At 41.8% G+C, this 18,817-nt stretch overlaps 1 protein-coding gene across 10 annotated transcripts in view; it reads right to left on the reverse strand.

Moving 5' to 3' along the window:
• MAGI1 (membrane associated guanylate kinase, WW and PDZ domain containing 1) overlaps nucleotides 1-18,817 on the reverse strand; it is a 604,531-nt gene that overhangs the window by 31,834 nt on the left and 553,880 nt on the right. For all 10 annotated transcript variants that reach the window (XM_032411708.1, XM_032411705.1, XM_032411702.1 and 7 more), the window contains exons 13-14: nucleotides 12,874-12,905; nucleotides 2,418-2,634 (exon numbers count right to left, since the gene is read on the reverse strand). In XM_032411708.1, the coding sequence (XP_032267599.1) occupies nucleotides 2,418-2,634; nucleotides 12,874-12,905 (249 nt within the window). The remainder of the gene's footprint in view (nucleotides 1-2,417; nucleotides 2,635-12,873; nucleotides 12,906-18,817) is intronic.

Consider the following 18,817-nt stretch of genomic DNA (forward strand, 5'->3'; position numbering starts at 1 on the left):
GGCAGGGAATCACATCTAACAAGGCTACATGCTCTATTTCACCCCTCTCCCCCCTGGAAAAGACAAGATAAAAAACAACCTAAGGGAATGGGAAAAACAGATCTGGGATAAAGCAAAATACTGATTAAAAGAGAAGACTGATGTAGGTTCATTTGCAGGTGCTGTGAAAAGAAGAAAATCTGTGACAGAGACCAAATAATTACCACTGGGGGAAAAGTCTCATTACCCTTATTGAGTGGTGAGGGAGAAATCTATGGGAATCTTAACATCAATTAGGATTCTAAGATCACTCAATTATGGAGCCTCCAATCACCAAAAAGAAATGGATTCTCGTTTGGGCTGCTGGATCCTATTCCATAGATGTTATAGAAAGTGAAGACAAAACTGGCCCCATTCCAAATATTTCAGTCTGACAGCCACCTGAATAATTTCGATGCTTAAATAAGCAGCTGACTGTGGGGTAAGAGTACGTATTTTACTTTTTATTTCTGGTAAAAAAAAAAAAAAAATTTTTTTTGAAAATCTGATTAAATACCAAATTCTTAATGAATTTTGCTTCCATCAAGGTGAAAATGGCATTTGAGCTGGAGTCTCCTATTAAATGGATGCATCAGGATGGTCTGTCAATCCTTGATGCCCACCAGCATTTCAGAACACGGTTTATTTTATCACAGAAAGATTCACACATGAGAAAGTCCTAAATGTATACTGTATTGAGAAAAGCAGGAGCTTGGTCAATAAAGCAATATCTCAACATCAACTGAAGGTGGGCCATTAATTGGAGGAGCCACATGGTTAGAGAGAAATGTGAAAAGAATGTGAAAATATTCCTCTTTGAGAAACATTTGTTCAATGAAATCACTACAATTAGTGAGAAGACACAGGGAGAACAGACCCCAGGTTCATACTTAGCAACTCATGCTTATGAGGAATGTTCCACATGGAACTTCATTTCCTCTGACCTGGCCTCAGGGATACTCTAGGGATCTTTCTATACCGGGGACTAAATAAATTCCTACTCAAATTATCTGGCTTTTGTCAGCATAGGGAACTCTTAGCCAAAACAGCTTATTTAATTCCCCACACTGTTACAGTAAGAAGGCAATGATATTTCTCCCCTGAGGAGGGAAAGGATGGAGGGACTCCTGAGTGACTTCCAAAATGTAGTAATCATCATGACTCCAGACTTGCCTTTTGCCCTGTAACTGCTGAATTTCACCCAGTAATGTGGCCAACTTTCCTTCTCAGATGGGGATGCTGGCCATGCTCCCCTGTTTTGTTTGAGTCACGGAGGAATTGCTCCAGCCAGCAAAGGAAAGGCTTCAGAGCCAAGTCTGAGTGGGTGGGCAAGAGGCTGGGGCCATGGGGGCTTTGCCTGAGAAACAACCACAGCTGTGGCCATAAACAAAACTTGTGCTGGGGCTGGAGGGTGGGGGGCACAAAGAGGATGGGCAGAGTGATTCTCTTCTGTCTTCCAATTTTAATCAGAACCTTCACCAGACCTCATTAAACATTCTCTTCAACCCCCCGCCCCAAAGAGAAATGAAGTGCATGTCCTTCCTTCCTCCAGAGTTGCTTCATCCTGACCAATCACACTCATGAGAAAATGTAAGTAATAGCAACCACCAAAATGGGGGTTAGTCTGCATCCCCTAAGATTAAAGCACCTTGGAGCTTTCATTGCTAATGGTAGGATAAATGATTATTATTTACCATGAAGAGTCTTTGGAATCATTTCATAATAAAAAGTAAGAAATAAAACAAGAAGGCAATGTTAGGTTTATAAGGGCCAAAAAGTTACGATGTATGCCATCACTAGTTCATATTTATCGAAAAGGTGAAGCCAAAGGAACACACTTAACCACAGTATAAATAATTAAAGCGCAAACCACTCACTGCTTTCTTTTTTTTTTTTCCTTTCTAAGGGGAATGTTTAAAAAGACTGATAATGATAAAAAAAAAAAAATTACCAGTAGTCTTAAAAACTAGGCCACTAAGAAAGCATTTAATCTCTTCTCATTACTCCTGCAATCCAAACCAATCATATTTATGTTCTATTGTCCATCAGAGCTGTTTCATGAGAATATGTCACAATCTCTACACGGGAAGTTAATGAGACAGCAGCTCTTATCTGCCACTTCTTTTAACTGAAGGGAAAAATAAATCCATTTTTTTATCCAGGCCCTTTATTTTGACCACCATCCACATCTTGCCCCCCCCACCAAACTGAACACATAATGGATCCTCCAAGAACATCCAGCAGGTTCTGTCACTATTCTGAGAAGCTTTCGCTGAACTCTCACCGTGATTTACTTCTACCCCATTTATACACTGAAAATCTATTTTCAAGAAGCCTCAAGAGACAACTGCAGCCTTGGGCAGGGGTCTCGGGAAGATAGGAGCCAGGGTGCTACTCACGTCGGTTTTCATACATGCTCCTGGACTGGGCCCAGATTTTAAAAGGATCTGGTTTTTTCTGCCCAGAGCCGTCGGTTTGATCTGGAGCTGGGGCCTCTGCAGGTGGGTACTCGGGGAGCACCTGTGTGCTGTGGCCTGGGGAGGCCGTGTGTAGGCTCCGGTGGCTGGAGACGCTGTGCTGAGAGCTATTCTGGCTGTCTTTTCTTTCCAGTGGTTGCTGAAAGCAAGCAAGTGAGAGAAGCAAGGAGAGAAGATTGTTATTGGTTCTCTGAGTGGGTGTTTCCATCAGCTTGTTTTTGTTCAGCATGTCTACGCACACATACATAAATATATCAACAACATTTTGGCTTCCATCTTTCTCCAGCTAATGCTGCATGCAGATAAATCCCCAGGTGATTGGCAGACAGAGAGAGGGGCGGGCCAGATGGAAAGACATAATCACAAACCATATTGCTCTCTGGGCTGTAGTGGAAAACAAACCCAGTTTTCATCAGAGGTCCCCAGCTAAGACACCAGGCACATGTATTACAAGATGTATCAATTTAGCACCCTGATTTTTGTCACCCATTTTTAAAAAATGGTTTTAAAAGGTCCTAGGGCAAGGGTAGAATTGGGGAGACCTTAGGAGATTGCTGTAATTATTTAGGTGAGAGAGGATGATGGCTTGGCCCAGGGTAATGTGGCAGAGATGGAGAACAGCGGTCAGATTCTGGACATATCCTGAAGGTTGAGCCAAGGGAATGGTTAATAGGTTGCATGGAAGGTGTGAGAGAAAGGAATCAAGGATGGCTTCAAAGTGGGGGTGGGGGTGCTGATCCAACTAGAAGACTGAAGTTGCCTTTTACTGATACAGCAGAGATGATGGGATGATTACTTGGGTCTTTGAAGTTGGAACAGTTCAGTTCTGGGCTTATAAATTTGAGTTAGTAGACATCCATCTGGAGATGTCCAAATAGCAACTGGGTACTGGAGTTTGAAGTTCAGGGGAGAGAGACAACATGTTTCAATCACTTCAACATCCTCATGTTTTTGACAAAATATGTTGAGACAAAATACCAGGGTGATTTAAACGTAAGGCTGTAACATCCAGAAGAAATACAATCAGGGCTAAAAATGTTCTTGGGGACTTCTCATTTTGCATCTTTCGATAATAAAATGCCCAATTTTTACCTGAAGGTTTGCCAGAAGTTCTTCTACACTATAAGGAAAAGAGATGAGACCTTTCAAAAAATCATGCCTAGCAGTCTGTGTGCACTGGTACTTATAAGCATATAAGTAATTATCATATGAAGAGCTTCCATAATTCTTAGCTAATCAATTTTGCAGGCATCACATTTCACCTCTTGATCTCCTGACACTGCTGTTGCTTAAAAACCAAGATCACACTTTATATATGGGTTGACCTCAGGAGGTCAGCCTTGTTAGATCTGCAACCTGTCCAAAGTCCAAGCAGTTTTCAAAGGGAAAGAGTTTCATTAAATTTCAATAGAATAAGCAGGTTCCTGTTCCTTAAAACCTGCTCAGCAAAAGACCCTTCCTATTTTATGAAATGCTCTTTCTTTGAATGTTGATTGAATGGAGAGCAAAACCTAGTGGGAGGAAAAATTCCTGGAGGATATGAAATAACTTCAGTTCTTATTTTCTTGAATAAAAGATAGTGGTAAGCCCAGGTGTTCAGTTTCTCCCATTCAAAATAAAAACTCTGGAATCCTGCCTCTCACTTAATAGATGCTATGTCCCTATACTTACCTGCTTAAGAGCATCATAGAGGGACAAGAAAGGGTATCTCCATCCTCTCTTACAGAACCTGCATAGCATATGCTTTTTAAGTGGTTTAGAAGATCTTTGATCCAGAGCATTTCAGTTCCTTCAATTTCCGTATAGCATCAAAATCTTCCCCTTGGTCTTACAATCAATCCTATCAAAACCATTCCTTGCTCTCTCCCCAGGTATCCTTCACCTTTCACTTCCCATCTCCATGGAAATGTTCAAGGTCCCCCTTCGTTTAAATCTCAGCCCCTTGACTCCCTTCCCTTCCAGTCTTTGCTTTGAAGTTAGTATTTGAAGTAAAGCCCAAGGAGGACAAAAATTTCATTTACCCCTGACTATTACAGATTACAGATTTGAATATAGATTTTGGCAAGGCTTCAAAGTTGAGGAAAATTGGGCATGCAGTTAATGAAAGCAAGATAGACCACCTAAAATTGTATTTGGTGTGCCTGCAGGAGAAATTTGAGGCCCATAGTCTAAACTAGCAAAGAGGTCTTGGTAGAACTAGGAGAGGCTTAATTCACTCAGACTCTAGGGGACCACATACTCTGGTGAAGGTGCCAGGAAAACACACTGAGGTTTGGGCAGGGAAAACCACCACAATCCCCCATGTCACCACTGTTCCCTGAGGATGAAATGCTCAGCTCGGACCTGGATGGATCAGAACTCCAAAGACTTGGACTAAAACCTGGTTCTGCCAATTTTCAACAGTCCTCCCCAACAGCAAACTCGGCTCTTGGGGCCAGGTCTCTGATTTCTGCCCCAAGAAGCTCACTAGCTGCCTTCTTGCTTCCCTGGAGACATGCTGAAGACTTTCAGAATCAGAAAATGTTCATGACAGATACATCCCCCACTCGCTTTTGCATGTGGGTGGAAATCTGTGTTTCTCTTCACTGTGGTCTTTACAAGGGTCTCGATTATAAATAAGCACATGCAGCATCAGCCCATTTTTGGTGCGAACACACTAGCATAGAAAGAAGAAAATGGGATTCAGGGCGCCTTTCTCCCCCCTTATATTTTCCTGTATTGTCTACTTTTTATAATGTATAGACAATGCTCGTTATAATCAAAACAAAATGTAAAGCTATTTCTGTTTTAAAATAAACCTTGGTAAGGAGAATTAATGGAGACTGTTACTTTCTATTTTTTACATTTTTTTAAGATTTTATTTTTAAGTAATCTCTACCCCCTACATGGGGCTTGAACTCACAAACCCTGAGGCCAAGAGTTGCATACTCCACCAACTGAGCCAGCCAGGCGCCCTTCTTTTTTTACATTTTGGTTGTGTTTTGTTTTTGTTCTCCTCTCAGGAAAGGAGGAAAAAGATAGTTTAAATATAAAAGCAAATAATTCAACAGATAAAGGAGCTCTGAGTTCACCCAGAGAACTACATCCCTCCATTCAAATGCCCACCTTGGTTCCTCAAATGAGTAGCAAATGCCAAATTGTGGGATTGGTCCATTGACACTAAATTCATTTCACAGTTAGTCGGTCGCCACCCTGCAGCTTCAGGCTCCCCCGTGTTGAGACTCCCCTTCACAAAGCCTCCCTGGGACCCAGAGGGAGCCTCACCGCAGGGTTATCTGAGGGAACTCATACTCTTCTTTCCCAGGGTCACTCTGTCGTCCCTGGAGACCGAATTATTGGCCATTCACTCCCTCTTCCTAAATTGGAGAAAAATTTCTTTCTGGCAGCCTTGCCCCACTGACAGAATCCGATAACAGGCTGGACTTTTCTCCCGTTAAGAATGCACATGTGCTTTTACCCACATGCCCACAAATGCATGTGCACGGATTCTGCCTGTCACCTCACGGCTTCCCAAGACCCTTCAAGGGCTGTTCCCCGTAACACATCTCTGACACGGAGGACCTAGCAATCTCGGGTCTAACTGAAGAGACGGCTTTGCCATTACCAGAGTGTGCAAATGAAGTCTACCAGAGATGGCTCAGGCCACTTTGCAAATGTGAACACCCTTTCTCACCTCCCAATAAATGACTCACTTCGGTCCAATTTAACACAAAATGACAGAATGTGGAATGAGTGTGTAAAACTGCCTCTGAAACTGTTTCTGCATTCCTTTTAAATGCCATCTACACTTTGTTCCTAAATTTGGAAAATTAAAGTAAAGCAGCATCCCGAGAATATGCTTGAAAAACAATGCCACCACTAACGTTGTCACTAAATGACACATTCTAACCCACACTAATGGGCTGATGCACAATAATCTGGTAGCTGTTTGGATTTTCCCCTGATAAGATTTAACCTCACTTTATGTTTCTTCCTAAGTTCAATTATGAAAACTAGGTAATTTGAAGATGCATTCTATATTTAATATCTCAGTACTCTTAAGTTTTTTGAAGCTATGCTCTGTGTGTTTGTGCAAAAGTTCAAAATATGCCTTTTGACTTTCCGTGGGCATGCTAATTAGCTATGATGTTGTCTTTTATCCGATTGGAGCCCAGAACTCTCCAGGAGAAAAGTCATGTTTATGTGTCTCTCAAATTAAAGTCAGCTTGTCCCCTTTACAGCAGCCTGGATTACCTCCTAGGGAACACCTGGCCCATGAGAACAAACTCACTTCTCAGCTAGTTATAGAACAGGATCAGAGTTGCATCTCATGGGATTGTCTTTCTCCTCATTTTTCTAAGAAAATGTTTTCAAAGAAAAGTATCTGTGGTTAAAGATACATTTTCAAGTCTGTTATTCTACACATACTAGCACTGTGCAAGCACCTAGCACACAAATGACAGAACACCCAGACGAGGCCCCCTTAAGTAACTACCCACATTGCATTTATTCACTCAACCAATAAATATATACTGATGACTTCCTCTGAGCCAGATTCTCAGGGATACAATGGATAAGAAAGAAAGAGATGGTATCTAAACTCTTAGAATTTATACTTGTGTATTGAGGTGTGTGTGTGTGTGTGTGATGGATATTAATCAAATAATCCTAACAGTTTGATAACAACATACTGCAATGTCCTTTAGATAGGTGGTAGGGAGAAGCTTCTGGAAGAACAGGCCATTAATGGAAGCAGCATGTGCTCAGTCTTCAAAGCAAAAATGAGTTTGGACTGTCTGAAGAACAGAGAGAAGGAAGCAAGGGAGTAGGGTGGTATGAAATGAGCTCAAAGACCAGATGCTGCAAGGGCTTTGTGAGCTACTTTCAAGAGTTTGGGACTCATTCTTAGTTCAGGGGAGAAGAAATTCACTAACGAATTTAAAGCAGAGATGTGCCAGAAGCCAAGTGACTTCTAGCAAGTTTGGTCTGATTACTGAGGGGTGACTAGGTTAGTGTGGACAGGAGTAAAAGCAGGGAGCCGGTCAGGAGGCTATTGTGCAGTCTATGTAAGGGACCTGAGAGGTTTACACTAGGGAAGAGCATGATGAAGGGGAGGGACAAGTGAAGTCAAAGACATTTTGGTTCAGATTCGACAGGCATTGCTGAATGACTGAGTGAAGGGCAGGCAAGAGGAGGAGGAGGGGGAGGACCCCTTGGAAACATGGATTTCCACCTCCCAGCTCTCCAGCTCGAGCAACTAGTTGAAAGATGTGCCACATATTGAGATGGATATTTCCTATGCTAGTTCTTGTCACTATTCTGATCTTCGTGAAGGAAGATTTTTATTTTTAAAGATCAGATCTGTTGACTAGGACGAGAGAAATGGGCTCAATTTTCAAAACTACATAAAAGTCCTTGGTCACACACTAGCCATAAACTTGTGTCATAAGACCTTTTAGAATAAAACTGTACCAATCTCCTAGCACGAATGATTTCTTAACTATTGACAGGCCAAGGAAATCGGGAAGATGCAGTGGTTTTTATAAATGGAAATGGGGAAAAAAAAATCAACTCATCAGTATTTCATGGAATGATTTCAAAATGAAGGTACTTATAAAGTGAGCTGAAAATATTTGCTCGGAAGAGCAAATGAATACAGACAGCACTTAGAAGCTTAAATGATGAAAAGAATTCATGTGGCTTAAAAATGACAAATCGATCCATTTTAAAGCAAAATTATTTACAGTTCACTTATCTGCCAAGACTGAAGGCCACTGCAATGATTTACATGGACAACAGGAAAAACTCCAAGTGCTGATGAGATATTAGGCCAATGTCATTAAAGGTTGTGCAAAAATCAGAGGCTCAATTCCAAGCCAAAGCGGAGGATGGTCCTTGTCTCTTTCTTTTATCATTTATGGGTCTAAGTCAAATAATCTCTTCTAAAAGGGCAGAGGAGAGGAATTAATGGAAAAGAAAAGGAAGGTAGCAACTGGATAGGAAAATGAATTTTGGTTCACACGGGATGTTTTAAAGAAATCTAATACAAAAGCAAAGTCTATTTTCTAGACTCCAAGGGGTTGAGGGTTTGGGTCACTGTGAGAAGCTGAGGGGCAAGGAGATTTACGGAAGCAATCCTAGTCCTTCTTCCATCTACTACTTCCTGCTTCTCCTGGGAGCCTGCAGGAGCTTTGACGCCATGTATTCTTGCCTAGTTGCGGGACAAGTGGTTCTGGGGTGCTAAGACAACCAGGAGAGTTTGAGAAACAGGCAGGACACATAAAATGGGGTGATTCAGGTTGGGGTCACTCTCTGGGCACATTCCCTGAGAGATCCCTCCCTCATATCTCTTAACAACCGGTTGTCAGCAATGTCCTTAGGATCCCTTCTGGGGCAAGGGAATGGAGGACCATGGAAGGGAAACCTGTCACTACTGCTCCCTTTGAGCTTGCTGCATTTGCTGCAAACAGCCTGGTGAAGAGAACAGGCTTCCTTGATCTTTCCAATATTTGGTGTCCCCTGTATGAACACTTTGTGTGAGAAGTCTTTTAGTTAAGTAGGAAAATTTTATCTCTTTTATGAAAATGGTATGCTTTCTTTGATCTGACAGTAACAGCTAAGTAGATATGGTTTCCTACATTGCTCAGGCTGCTGGGGAACTCAGAAAAATTCCATAGCTCAATCACAGCATCTCACCCTTGGGTCCTTTCTCTGGCTTTGTGGGACTACTTAACTTACATTGTTGTAATTAAGAGCTGAGTGATTTTCATTATGTTTGTCCCTGGTTCTACATGATCTTTCTGCTTTTTATTTATAATTACCATTTTTTATTTTTATTTTTTTAAGTAGGCACCACGCCCAGGATGGAGCCCAATGCGGGGCTTGAAGTCACCACCCTGAGATCAAGACCTGAGCTGAGATTAAGAGTTGGACCCTTAACCGACTGAGGCACCCAGGGGCCCCTATCTTTCTGCTTCTTGAACTTTTGAAAGTTTTGGACTTTATGCCCCATGAAGAGGATCCATATAGATCTGCCTGTTTATGTGGCTATTGTTTATCTCTCCCCAGCTGCGTGAGGGCAGGAATGTTCTCTCTTTCGATGTTGTTGTATACTGTCCCTGGATCTGGCATATAGAAGATACTCAAATACATGTCACTGAAAAAAGTACATAAAAATTTTGGTGATTTGAGACGATGAGTCCTTTTTTTGAAAGAAGCAATCAAAACATCCTTTGTTTGTAAGTTCCACGAAGAAAGTCACCTGACCAACTTACTTATCATAGTATTTCCAGTGCCTCACACCAAACCTGACACTTACTAGATTCTTGACACTAAATGCTAAATAAGTGGATAGATGGATAGATGGACAGATGAAGGAAGGAAGAAAGGGAAGTAATAGTTCGGAAATGAGCTAGTGAGAAAACAAAAGTGAATGCTGACTTAAAATTCAGGGTTTTGTGTATATTTAGAGTTTTAAATTCTTTTCTTTTTTTAGTTTATTATTATTTTTTTTAGTAATCTCTACACCCAACATGGGGCTCGAACTCACAACCCTGGGATCAGGAGTTGCACACTCTACTGACTGAGCCTGCCAGGCTCCCCTCGAGTTTTAAATTCTTACAAAATCCTCGTGTGTGATTCAGAATGAGAGTCTCAGTTAAATAAGTTTCCAGTCAGGATGATTAAATTGGGCCTCAGAATCAGTTTCCTAGTGAGGTCTAAAACCTGAGAGCAAATATGTCTTATTTTTGTCTCTGCCATTTGGTAGAAAAATTCCTAATGTTTTGGCTGTCCAGGTATTAAATTAATAACGTTTTATCAAGACACTGCCATTGTTCCCAATGAGTACAGAACCCATAAACTCAACATTTAAAGTAAACCTACTAGATGAAACTGCTTATTAAGAGTAAGCTGTAGAGGCTGCCCAGGAGGGGAAACAAGATCAAAAAGTCCCTTTGTTCTAATAAAAACCCAACTACTTAATTATTGAAAACATTAAAAAAAAAAAGGATGAGGGCAAAAGGAAGCTGTCAGTCACACAAGCAAGCCAACAATGTCAGGAGTCTCTAAGAGAAGAGCAGAAACATGGTCCCGGGTTAAGATGGTATATTCACAGAGCTAATGGTAAATCTCAGCATATCACAACCCAGGCACAATCCACGTGCATTCATTACACAGCCTGCACAACTAACCCTATCTGCCGTTATATGACTGGCTTTCTGGAACCATGACATCCAGCTTCCCCATGGACTCCCCCTGACCCCACCAGAGAAATCCCATCATCATCTGTCTCTCTGGCAGGACATCATCAAAATGCAAACTGGGGAAGGGAACCAGCTTTCAACCCATCGGTACAGAGCTACAGATCACAGATGTTAGCAATGCCCTACTGACAACAGCAGATCTTGGCTGAGAGTTCCCAAATTCTGTACAGCAGCTGCCCGAGCGTGCCAGCAATGCTGTGAAAGCCATCATCCCCGTCCTGGCACAGGAATCAGGTAAGGACAAGCCCCAGGCTGGGGGCTTGCTCTTTTCTCACTCGGCAACACACCAGTCTCTTAGCTTGTGGTAATTAAGAGCCAGCAGACTGTGGGCAAAGCAGTTAAGAACGCTTTTTTCCTAGGAATGCAGCCGGAGTAATTGGCTTGCTGCTTGCTAATGACATGGCTTCTACAAAAATAAACTGTCACAGGCAATTCTCTTAACTGACTTGGTGAATACAGGCTCTATACCTGTTTGATATCCTTCGAGTTCAGCAGTGAATCCCAAAACACTTTGGGGAAGGAAAGATGCAGCTGGAATCCACAAAAATCCTTCTGCCAAGTAAGTGTAAATGGAATGCAAACCCGAAAAGAATGCCTTGCTACGTGAGGTCATGCTCCCTGTGCAAAGCTGCTGTATGGCCCCCGGTATGCTCCTTGTTAAGACTCCATCCCTGTGGGGTGTGTAAAAGAAGTCCGTGCATCACACAGCATGCTTGAGGGTGCCGGAGGAAAAAGGCTGGCTAACTGAAGCTCATGTGACAGATCTTCCAGGTTTGCTTCTCTTTTTCTGAAGGCTGAATAGGCTTCTATGACCCAGGGACGAGGACACACATGTGCCATGTGCGTGCATGCACACACACACACACACCACAAGCACGCCTTGGCATCTCTGTGGTTCCAATGTGGACACCTATTGGCACTTTTCAGCTGCAACATTAACACAAACTGACAAGGGAAGCGGCCCTAGAGTCACATGTTTCAGTCGCCACAGCCCTGTGCCATTGGAATCCCATCAATTATTGCAAGTTTTTCTCTTTGGACAACTTAGGAGTGGAGCTTAAGAATGCAGGAAGCTCCCTCTCTCATCTCCTTAATAAACTTCTGCCTCTCGCCGCCAGGCTTGCAGACAGGTGGAAAGAATCCTGCTGCAGCCCCCATGAGTTGCAAAGTTTTAAAGGTTCTCCCTTCCCAGATGGCAGAAAGCTGTAAATTTTCCCTCCCCCAATAGTCTAAGCCACGTGGAAGTACCCCTCTTTATCCTAATGTTAATGAATGGGGAAGCTTCTTTCCCCTGGATCAATTTCACAGGCATCATAGTGCCAGATTTTGAGTTTTTAAGTAGCATTTTAATTTGTTGTCAGTGCCCTGGGAGCAGAAGCTCACACCACCAAGCAAAACACCACAGCCTCTAAGCTATTAGCTAACATGTCAACTAGGTAATGCATCTTCAGGGAAACCAGATTAGAAAGGACAGCAAAACATTGATTTTTTTTTTTTAAAGAATCCTATACCTGCAGCATAATGCTGCTAAAGCTAGCAAAACAACAAAGGACATTTCGACAGCAAGGAAACGTCTTATTCTCAATGCTGGGGCAGTGAACATTGTTCCATGTGAGCACAGATATATACACAGGGCAGAGCAATTCTTTTTTAAACCTGCAGCCTTTTTAATTTTGTAAATAATTCACCATTCAATGCATAAGAAAGCTCAGGGAGAGAATCTGCCCAGGTGAGCGGATGGAAACACCAGTTAAGAGCAACCCTACTCAGGAAGCAGGTGGAGCTTTCCCCCACCCCCCTCCCAAAGGAAACAATAGCATTTGTATCAAGTTAAAACACGGAAGAAACTCCATCCATTTGAACAAGAGTTGTAATGTATTTATACAGAGAAGATTCCAAACATACATTGTTTAACCTGGCTTCTGCACCCTGCCCACAAATCACTAGACAGTTAAAGATAAACCCAATACCTTCTCTATCAAACAGACCCCCAGAACTTAATAAAATGAGCCCGGGCTACTGTCTCCCCCACCTACTCTAAAACACATTTTGTGAAGTCAAGCAGATGGCGTCCCTTCCCACCACCAGCCCCCCACTCCCCCCAGACAAGAACCAAGTAACTGGTAAGTCCTTACCGACTTTGGGCTCTTCTTGGGAACTGGCAACCCTGGAAAAAATGCAACAAGGAGGGAAGAGGGGAAGAAATCATTAGCATATAAATGTTACCTTTTCCTTAAAGAACAATCCCCAGGTGTTTCATGGCAACCTAGCCATCTGCAGAGTTATGTCAGATTTCTCCCCAGCATCGGAGTTACCAGGCTGTTCATATCGAATCAAAGCAGAGGGAGGAGGAGAGCGAGAGGCAGGAGATCTATCTGCATTAGCTATGCTGGCTTGTACTGCAGCAGCCTGGAGGCTGGGAAAAGAAATTCACAGACCTCAGCGGCCTGGGAAATTGAACACTTGGACAGAATCTCAAATGCTCTTCTGGATTAAGAGAGACTTAACTTACAATTAAGTCCAGGATATTTCCTTTCCATATGATCCACTTGTCAATTGAAGCGGACCAATCAGGACAGAGGAAGGGGTGTATATTTAGTTGCAGAGGACTACATGGATAAAATTAAATTTTTCTTTTCTTTTTTTTTTTTTTTTGGTCGTTTCTTTCCTTTTTTCCCCCTCTGCTTTTCAGGAGAGGAAATGCCTTCTTTATTTGGATGAGCTGAACACCAGAACAAAGGCGGATGCTCTTTTGCCAGCAGAGAACACAAATTCAACTTGGTGTAGGAACCCCTCCAGATCATGGGCACACCTCTCTGTGCATGTCGATCAGCCAAGCACACTCCTATTTAGCTTGGAAAGGACACTAGGTGGGGTCAGACCCTTAAGGGGAAAGCAGATTGTTGGGGAGTGAAATTTCATGGAGCTGAGAGAAGAGGAGAAGAAGGTATTCACTGATCCTAGCTGGCTCTTCCAGAACACTGTCCTTCATGGGAGGGTGAGAGCTGGAAGGGGCTGGTGATTGCCTCACACTTCTAGAAAAGTCAGCAGCGATTAGGGGCAGACATATGGGAAATCTGCCAACAGGGGAGTGTGGCAAAGGAGGGCTAGAAAGGAAAATAAAAGCATATAATGGTGTTTCAAAGGTAATCATTTCTGCAAGCTGCCCTCTCATTTTTTATTTATTTTTTATTTTTTGTTGGAGCGAAGGTTAGAATGCAAAATGCAGATTCCATCTGTACTGGGCACAAAAGATATACTTGGGATCTGATGATTTTGCACTGGCAACTTCAACCTTTTTTAGAAACTAATCCCTCTATAGTGTGATGATTTCAATGCTTTGGGAAGTGACTTGTCAAACCGTGAGCTGTGCTAAGTTCAGCACAAGTAACACGAGGCAACGGAAGCCGGTGAGTAGGAGGAAGCCATCAGAGGAGTACTGTTAATGTGCCCACTGCAAGTGAGGCATGACTTGTCATGGATTGCTCGTCCCCAAAGGCACTGGGGACACTCTTCTGGCAAGGCTCATCACATCACCAAAACGAGGTCACCACGGTCTGGCCAAGTGGCTCTCAGACTTCTAAGTACATACGGAGAACTTGGAGAACTGTTATAAATGCAGAGTCCCGAGCCCCACCCTGAGGGGGGCCCGGGAATCTGCAGTATGAACAAATCTGGGAGATTCTGACACAGGAGGTCTGAAGACCACATCTAAGGAGACTATGAGTATTACTCTTTCAAGTCGGGCGAACTCAGGCAGGCTTCAATGGGTTGCTTCAGTGCCTCAGTTTATGAAATGGAGATAGTCAGGCTCACTTCATAGGATTTGGACAATGAGGACAACACATTGGAAAGCCTCATACCTGGCACAGAGTAGGCCCCTCAGTGTCAACCACGACACCTTACTTTGAGAATTTACACCATTCAGAAAAGAAGTGGTGATGGTCACCTTCCTCTAACTAGGGAAAGTCATTTGCCCAACAGGTAACATACAGAAAACATTGTAGGGGAAATATTTTACCTATGGATGAGAATAACTGTGTTGAGCAACTTAGTTGTGTCATTATTCTTCAAAAATTATTAGGTGCTTTTATGTGTTCATTAATGTGATTCCCTCGGAATTTTATTAAGTCATATTAGTGCTGGTCACTGTATACACTTCAAAATTGTATAATATTACGTCTTTGAATTTAGATGTTTTCCTAATTCAGACTGACCTTCTTAGTTAACTGGAAGAAGCAACATTTCACTGTAGTTAGCTTTTACCAGACTTGACTTCACCCAGGATCCCAGTGACCCTCTATAAAAATGTGTCCAGAATCTCCAACTAGGTAGGGGGGGTCAGGGAAAATGGCTTTGATCTGTATTCTGCTTATCATGTATAAAACTGACCATCTTAGGGGTGCCTGGATGGCACAGTCAGGTAAGTGTCAGACTCTTGCTTTCAGCTCTGGTCATGATCTCAGGGTCGTGAGATCGAGCCCCGCATCAGGCTCCGCGCTCAGTGTCTGCTTGGGACTCTCTCTTCCTCTCCCTCTGTCCCTCCCCCCGCTCTCTCTCTCTCTCTCTCTCAATGAATAAATAAATCTTTAAAAAAAACCCTGACCATCTTAAATTCCCTGTCTTTTAAGATTTCATGTATAAAATAAAGGTACTTTTCTTTCTCTATCAGAGAGAAACACTTGCCCATTGAAAGGTTCAGGTATAAGGATGCTCACTGCAGCACTGCTGGTATAAAGGAAACCTGGAAAGGACTGGAGGTTCTAAATAAACTGTGGAACAGCCAACCTATAAGGCAGTCTGCAGAGGTTAAAAGGAATGAGCTATCCCCCTCTATATGTAACATGGATGGTCTCCAAAACCCAATGTTGAATGCAAGCAGCACACTGCAGAATGGCAGGTACAGGAGGAGACGGGTGTTAAATATACCCAAACACACGCACGGGGTCCACTTTCCATGACCGTCCACACCAAACTCATAACCGGGCAAGGAAGTGCAGGGATCGGAGGGGCTAGTTTCAGCAGACGTGGCCTTAATCTAGAATCCTTTATCAAGAACACCATATTCATATCTTGCTGAGGCAATAAAAGAGTTATCTCCAAATAAACAGTAATTCATTAATGGCCCTTCCATTAATGGTACAAAACCGTTAACCAGTCTACAGCATACTGGGCTAACAGTTACAGTCTGCTTAGTGCATACAATATTCCAAAAGATCCCAAGTCAACTGACACCACAAGTTGTATTTTACAACAAATAAGAAAAGCTTCTTTTAATTTAAAGAGGAATTTGTTCCTCTTTGCTACCTTCTTTCTAAAAAGCCAGCCCTTTTAAAGGAGCCAGAACTGGCCACAAATTAGTATTCAAAATGTCAAAACTCGAGAGCCTCTACTCGAGTGCTTTTTAAAAAAGAAACCAAGGATTTGCTTTAAGTCCACATAGTCATTAAATCTTAAAATCTAATGAATATGAATGCTGGAACAAAGCCCCTGATTACAATTTATAATGTATTTTAGCCAAAACTACTCAGATGGTTTGAAAACAACTGGGAGACCTAATGGAAAATACTCAGAAAAGGTCATCTTGTAGCAGAATTTTCCAAGACCTAGCACTGGATGGACAACAGAAAGCAGCAGGATCCCACACTTGCCGGCAAGACGGTGGTTTTCCCCAGACAAATCGCACTTCGTGTTCCCAAGGGGGGCAGGAAGCTTGGGTTGTACACATCGTGTCACATGCTACCGACGAAGCACAGGCGAACAGACAGCGCCTGTCTTCATGGGCTCACCTGCTTCCTTCAGAGAAAGGAAGGGAAATTTCGAGAAGAGGCAGAAGAAAAAGTCTATGGATGGTACCATCTGCTCTTAGAGCCTAGAAGGTAGCAAATGCTATTTCAGAGGGGTCCCAGAAAAACTTTTACGGGGAAGGGTACATTCAGAGTGTGAGTCTAAGTGTGATTTATAGAAGTGAGAAATGTTGGGACCTGAATTTCCAAAGTTCCCTATGAAAAAGATGTCCTTTTGGAGAAAACAAATGGCAAATTCTCTGTTAAGTGACTGGAATGTGACCAAATAACATGAAGAGAACTCTTTCAAATATCAAGACCATAAACTATGCTACTGAATATGTTCTCCTAGAACTAAATGGTGAATGTTATTCTTGGTGAAATTTTATAAGGGTTGTATACAACAATTTATATGAAAAAAGTAAAAAATAACTGAATATATATGCATTTAGAAACAAAGACTGGAAGGTTACATGCCGAAACAGTGTGTTCTTTGGCTCATAGGGTCATGGGTGGTTTTATTACCTATTTTAGTAACTGCTACAACAAGAAAAGCTTTATTTATTTATGAACACACACATAGACACCAATAGATACCACAGTAAACAAGAGGCTATACTGTCTTTTTATGTAAGATGAATACAGCAAATTTCAGAACATTTTACTGCCCTTTTAAATCTCAAGAGCCATCACTGACCTCTACATCCTCCAAGAATTGCAAACTTCCCCCCCCCCCCACCAAATGAATGTATACATACAGTTTCTTTAAGTACTGCTGTTGAGATTAAGAATTGTGTTTATCTGCTGACTAAATGGACACAGGGAAGACATCGATAGTTCAGCTACGCTACCAGGGGAAGCCAAACAGAAGCCAGGCACTGCCCTTCCAGCACCGAGATGAACAAGCCTGAGTTGTGGGAAAGAGATCAGACTTCTTTGGACCTAACTTCCTCCAGGGTAAAGCAAGTGAGAACGTCAACCAACCTTACCAACTGGAAGAATGAAGGGAAATCATGCAAAAGGCTTCGAAGGGGTGAATTCTAAAGTCACTATCATAAGCCAAGTAGATCCACAAGTAATAAAAATGTACTATGGCATCAATTCACATTTTCTCATTGTGATATTCATTCTGCTTTGTACTTGATCTCTAGATTCAAGCATTTTAATGGAAACATTTTGGCTTCTTCCTTAGCATTCTAACACACACTATGTCACTAATCCACATGTCATTGAACACATGGGATTCTTTAGAATTTTGCATTGCAAAATGTTTGCTTAAAAACAGCATTGGTGTTGAATTAGGTAATGCAATGTTCAAGGAGCAAGGAACTCTTACATATATTGAGAGAGAGACAGATAAACAAAGAGAGACAGAGAGAGAGACTGATTCACTGATTGAGACAATCGGGTAGTTAATTCATGGAGACCACTAAAAGCCATGGAAAGACTGAGAACTTGGTCTGGGGCTACTCATAGATTCCAAACAGAATAAAACTACTCCTGAGCACATTTTCATCTAAGGCCCCACTAACTTTCTTTCTTATTCTAAAATATATCAATACATAATCCTAAATGCTGGACTCAAAAATTATCGCTGACTTTAACCCAATAAACTCATCATTTAGAGTTTGTATTCAGGAAATGATCAGAGAGGCTCACAAAGATTTATCTAAAAAGATGTTCAACACAGTATTATTTAAAGAAGATAAAAATTGTTTCCAATTTTTTGGAACAATTTTGGAAACAAAAATCTGAACTAAGAACAGAGGACTGAGCAAACATTGTTAGAGCGACAAGATGAAAAATTATAACTCCATTAAAAATGGGTGTAGTGAAGAACATTTAGTGATGGATATAAGATGTGCAAAGCAGGACAGAACTGTACATAGAATATAAACTCATTGTTAAAAAATAGGTATATGTATATATCACACTCATACATCACACACCCAAAGACTAAAAGGTCATGTATTAAAATATTCTTTCTGAATGTTAGGATTAATAAGTGATTCATATTCTTATTTTCAGTCTTTCCCAAGTTTTCCAGATTTTACATACAACTACGATTATAAACAGAGAAGCATTACTCATAGTGTGCTTGGACAATGATATGTATTTATTAGCTTTAGTGCAGTGCTAGATTAAAAAATAACTGGAGTTTGTTCTAGCTCTCTCTTGCCTCAATGACTACCATTTCTACTCAAGTGTCTGTGCTATAAATTACTGGGCCATGGCCTTGATTGAAAATAGGATAAAAAAAGCTGTTAGAGCCTCTCTCAAGCAAAGCTGAATA

Source organism: Phoca vitulina, unplaced genomic scaffold (assembly GCF_004348235.1).
Source record: "Phoca vitulina isolate PV1807 unplaced genomic scaffold, GSC_HSeal_1.0 scaffold13, whole genome shotgun sequence".
In the NCBI taxonomy this organism is placed as follows: domain Eukaryota; kingdom Metazoa; phylum Chordata; class Mammalia; order Carnivora; family Phocidae; genus Phoca; species Phoca vitulina.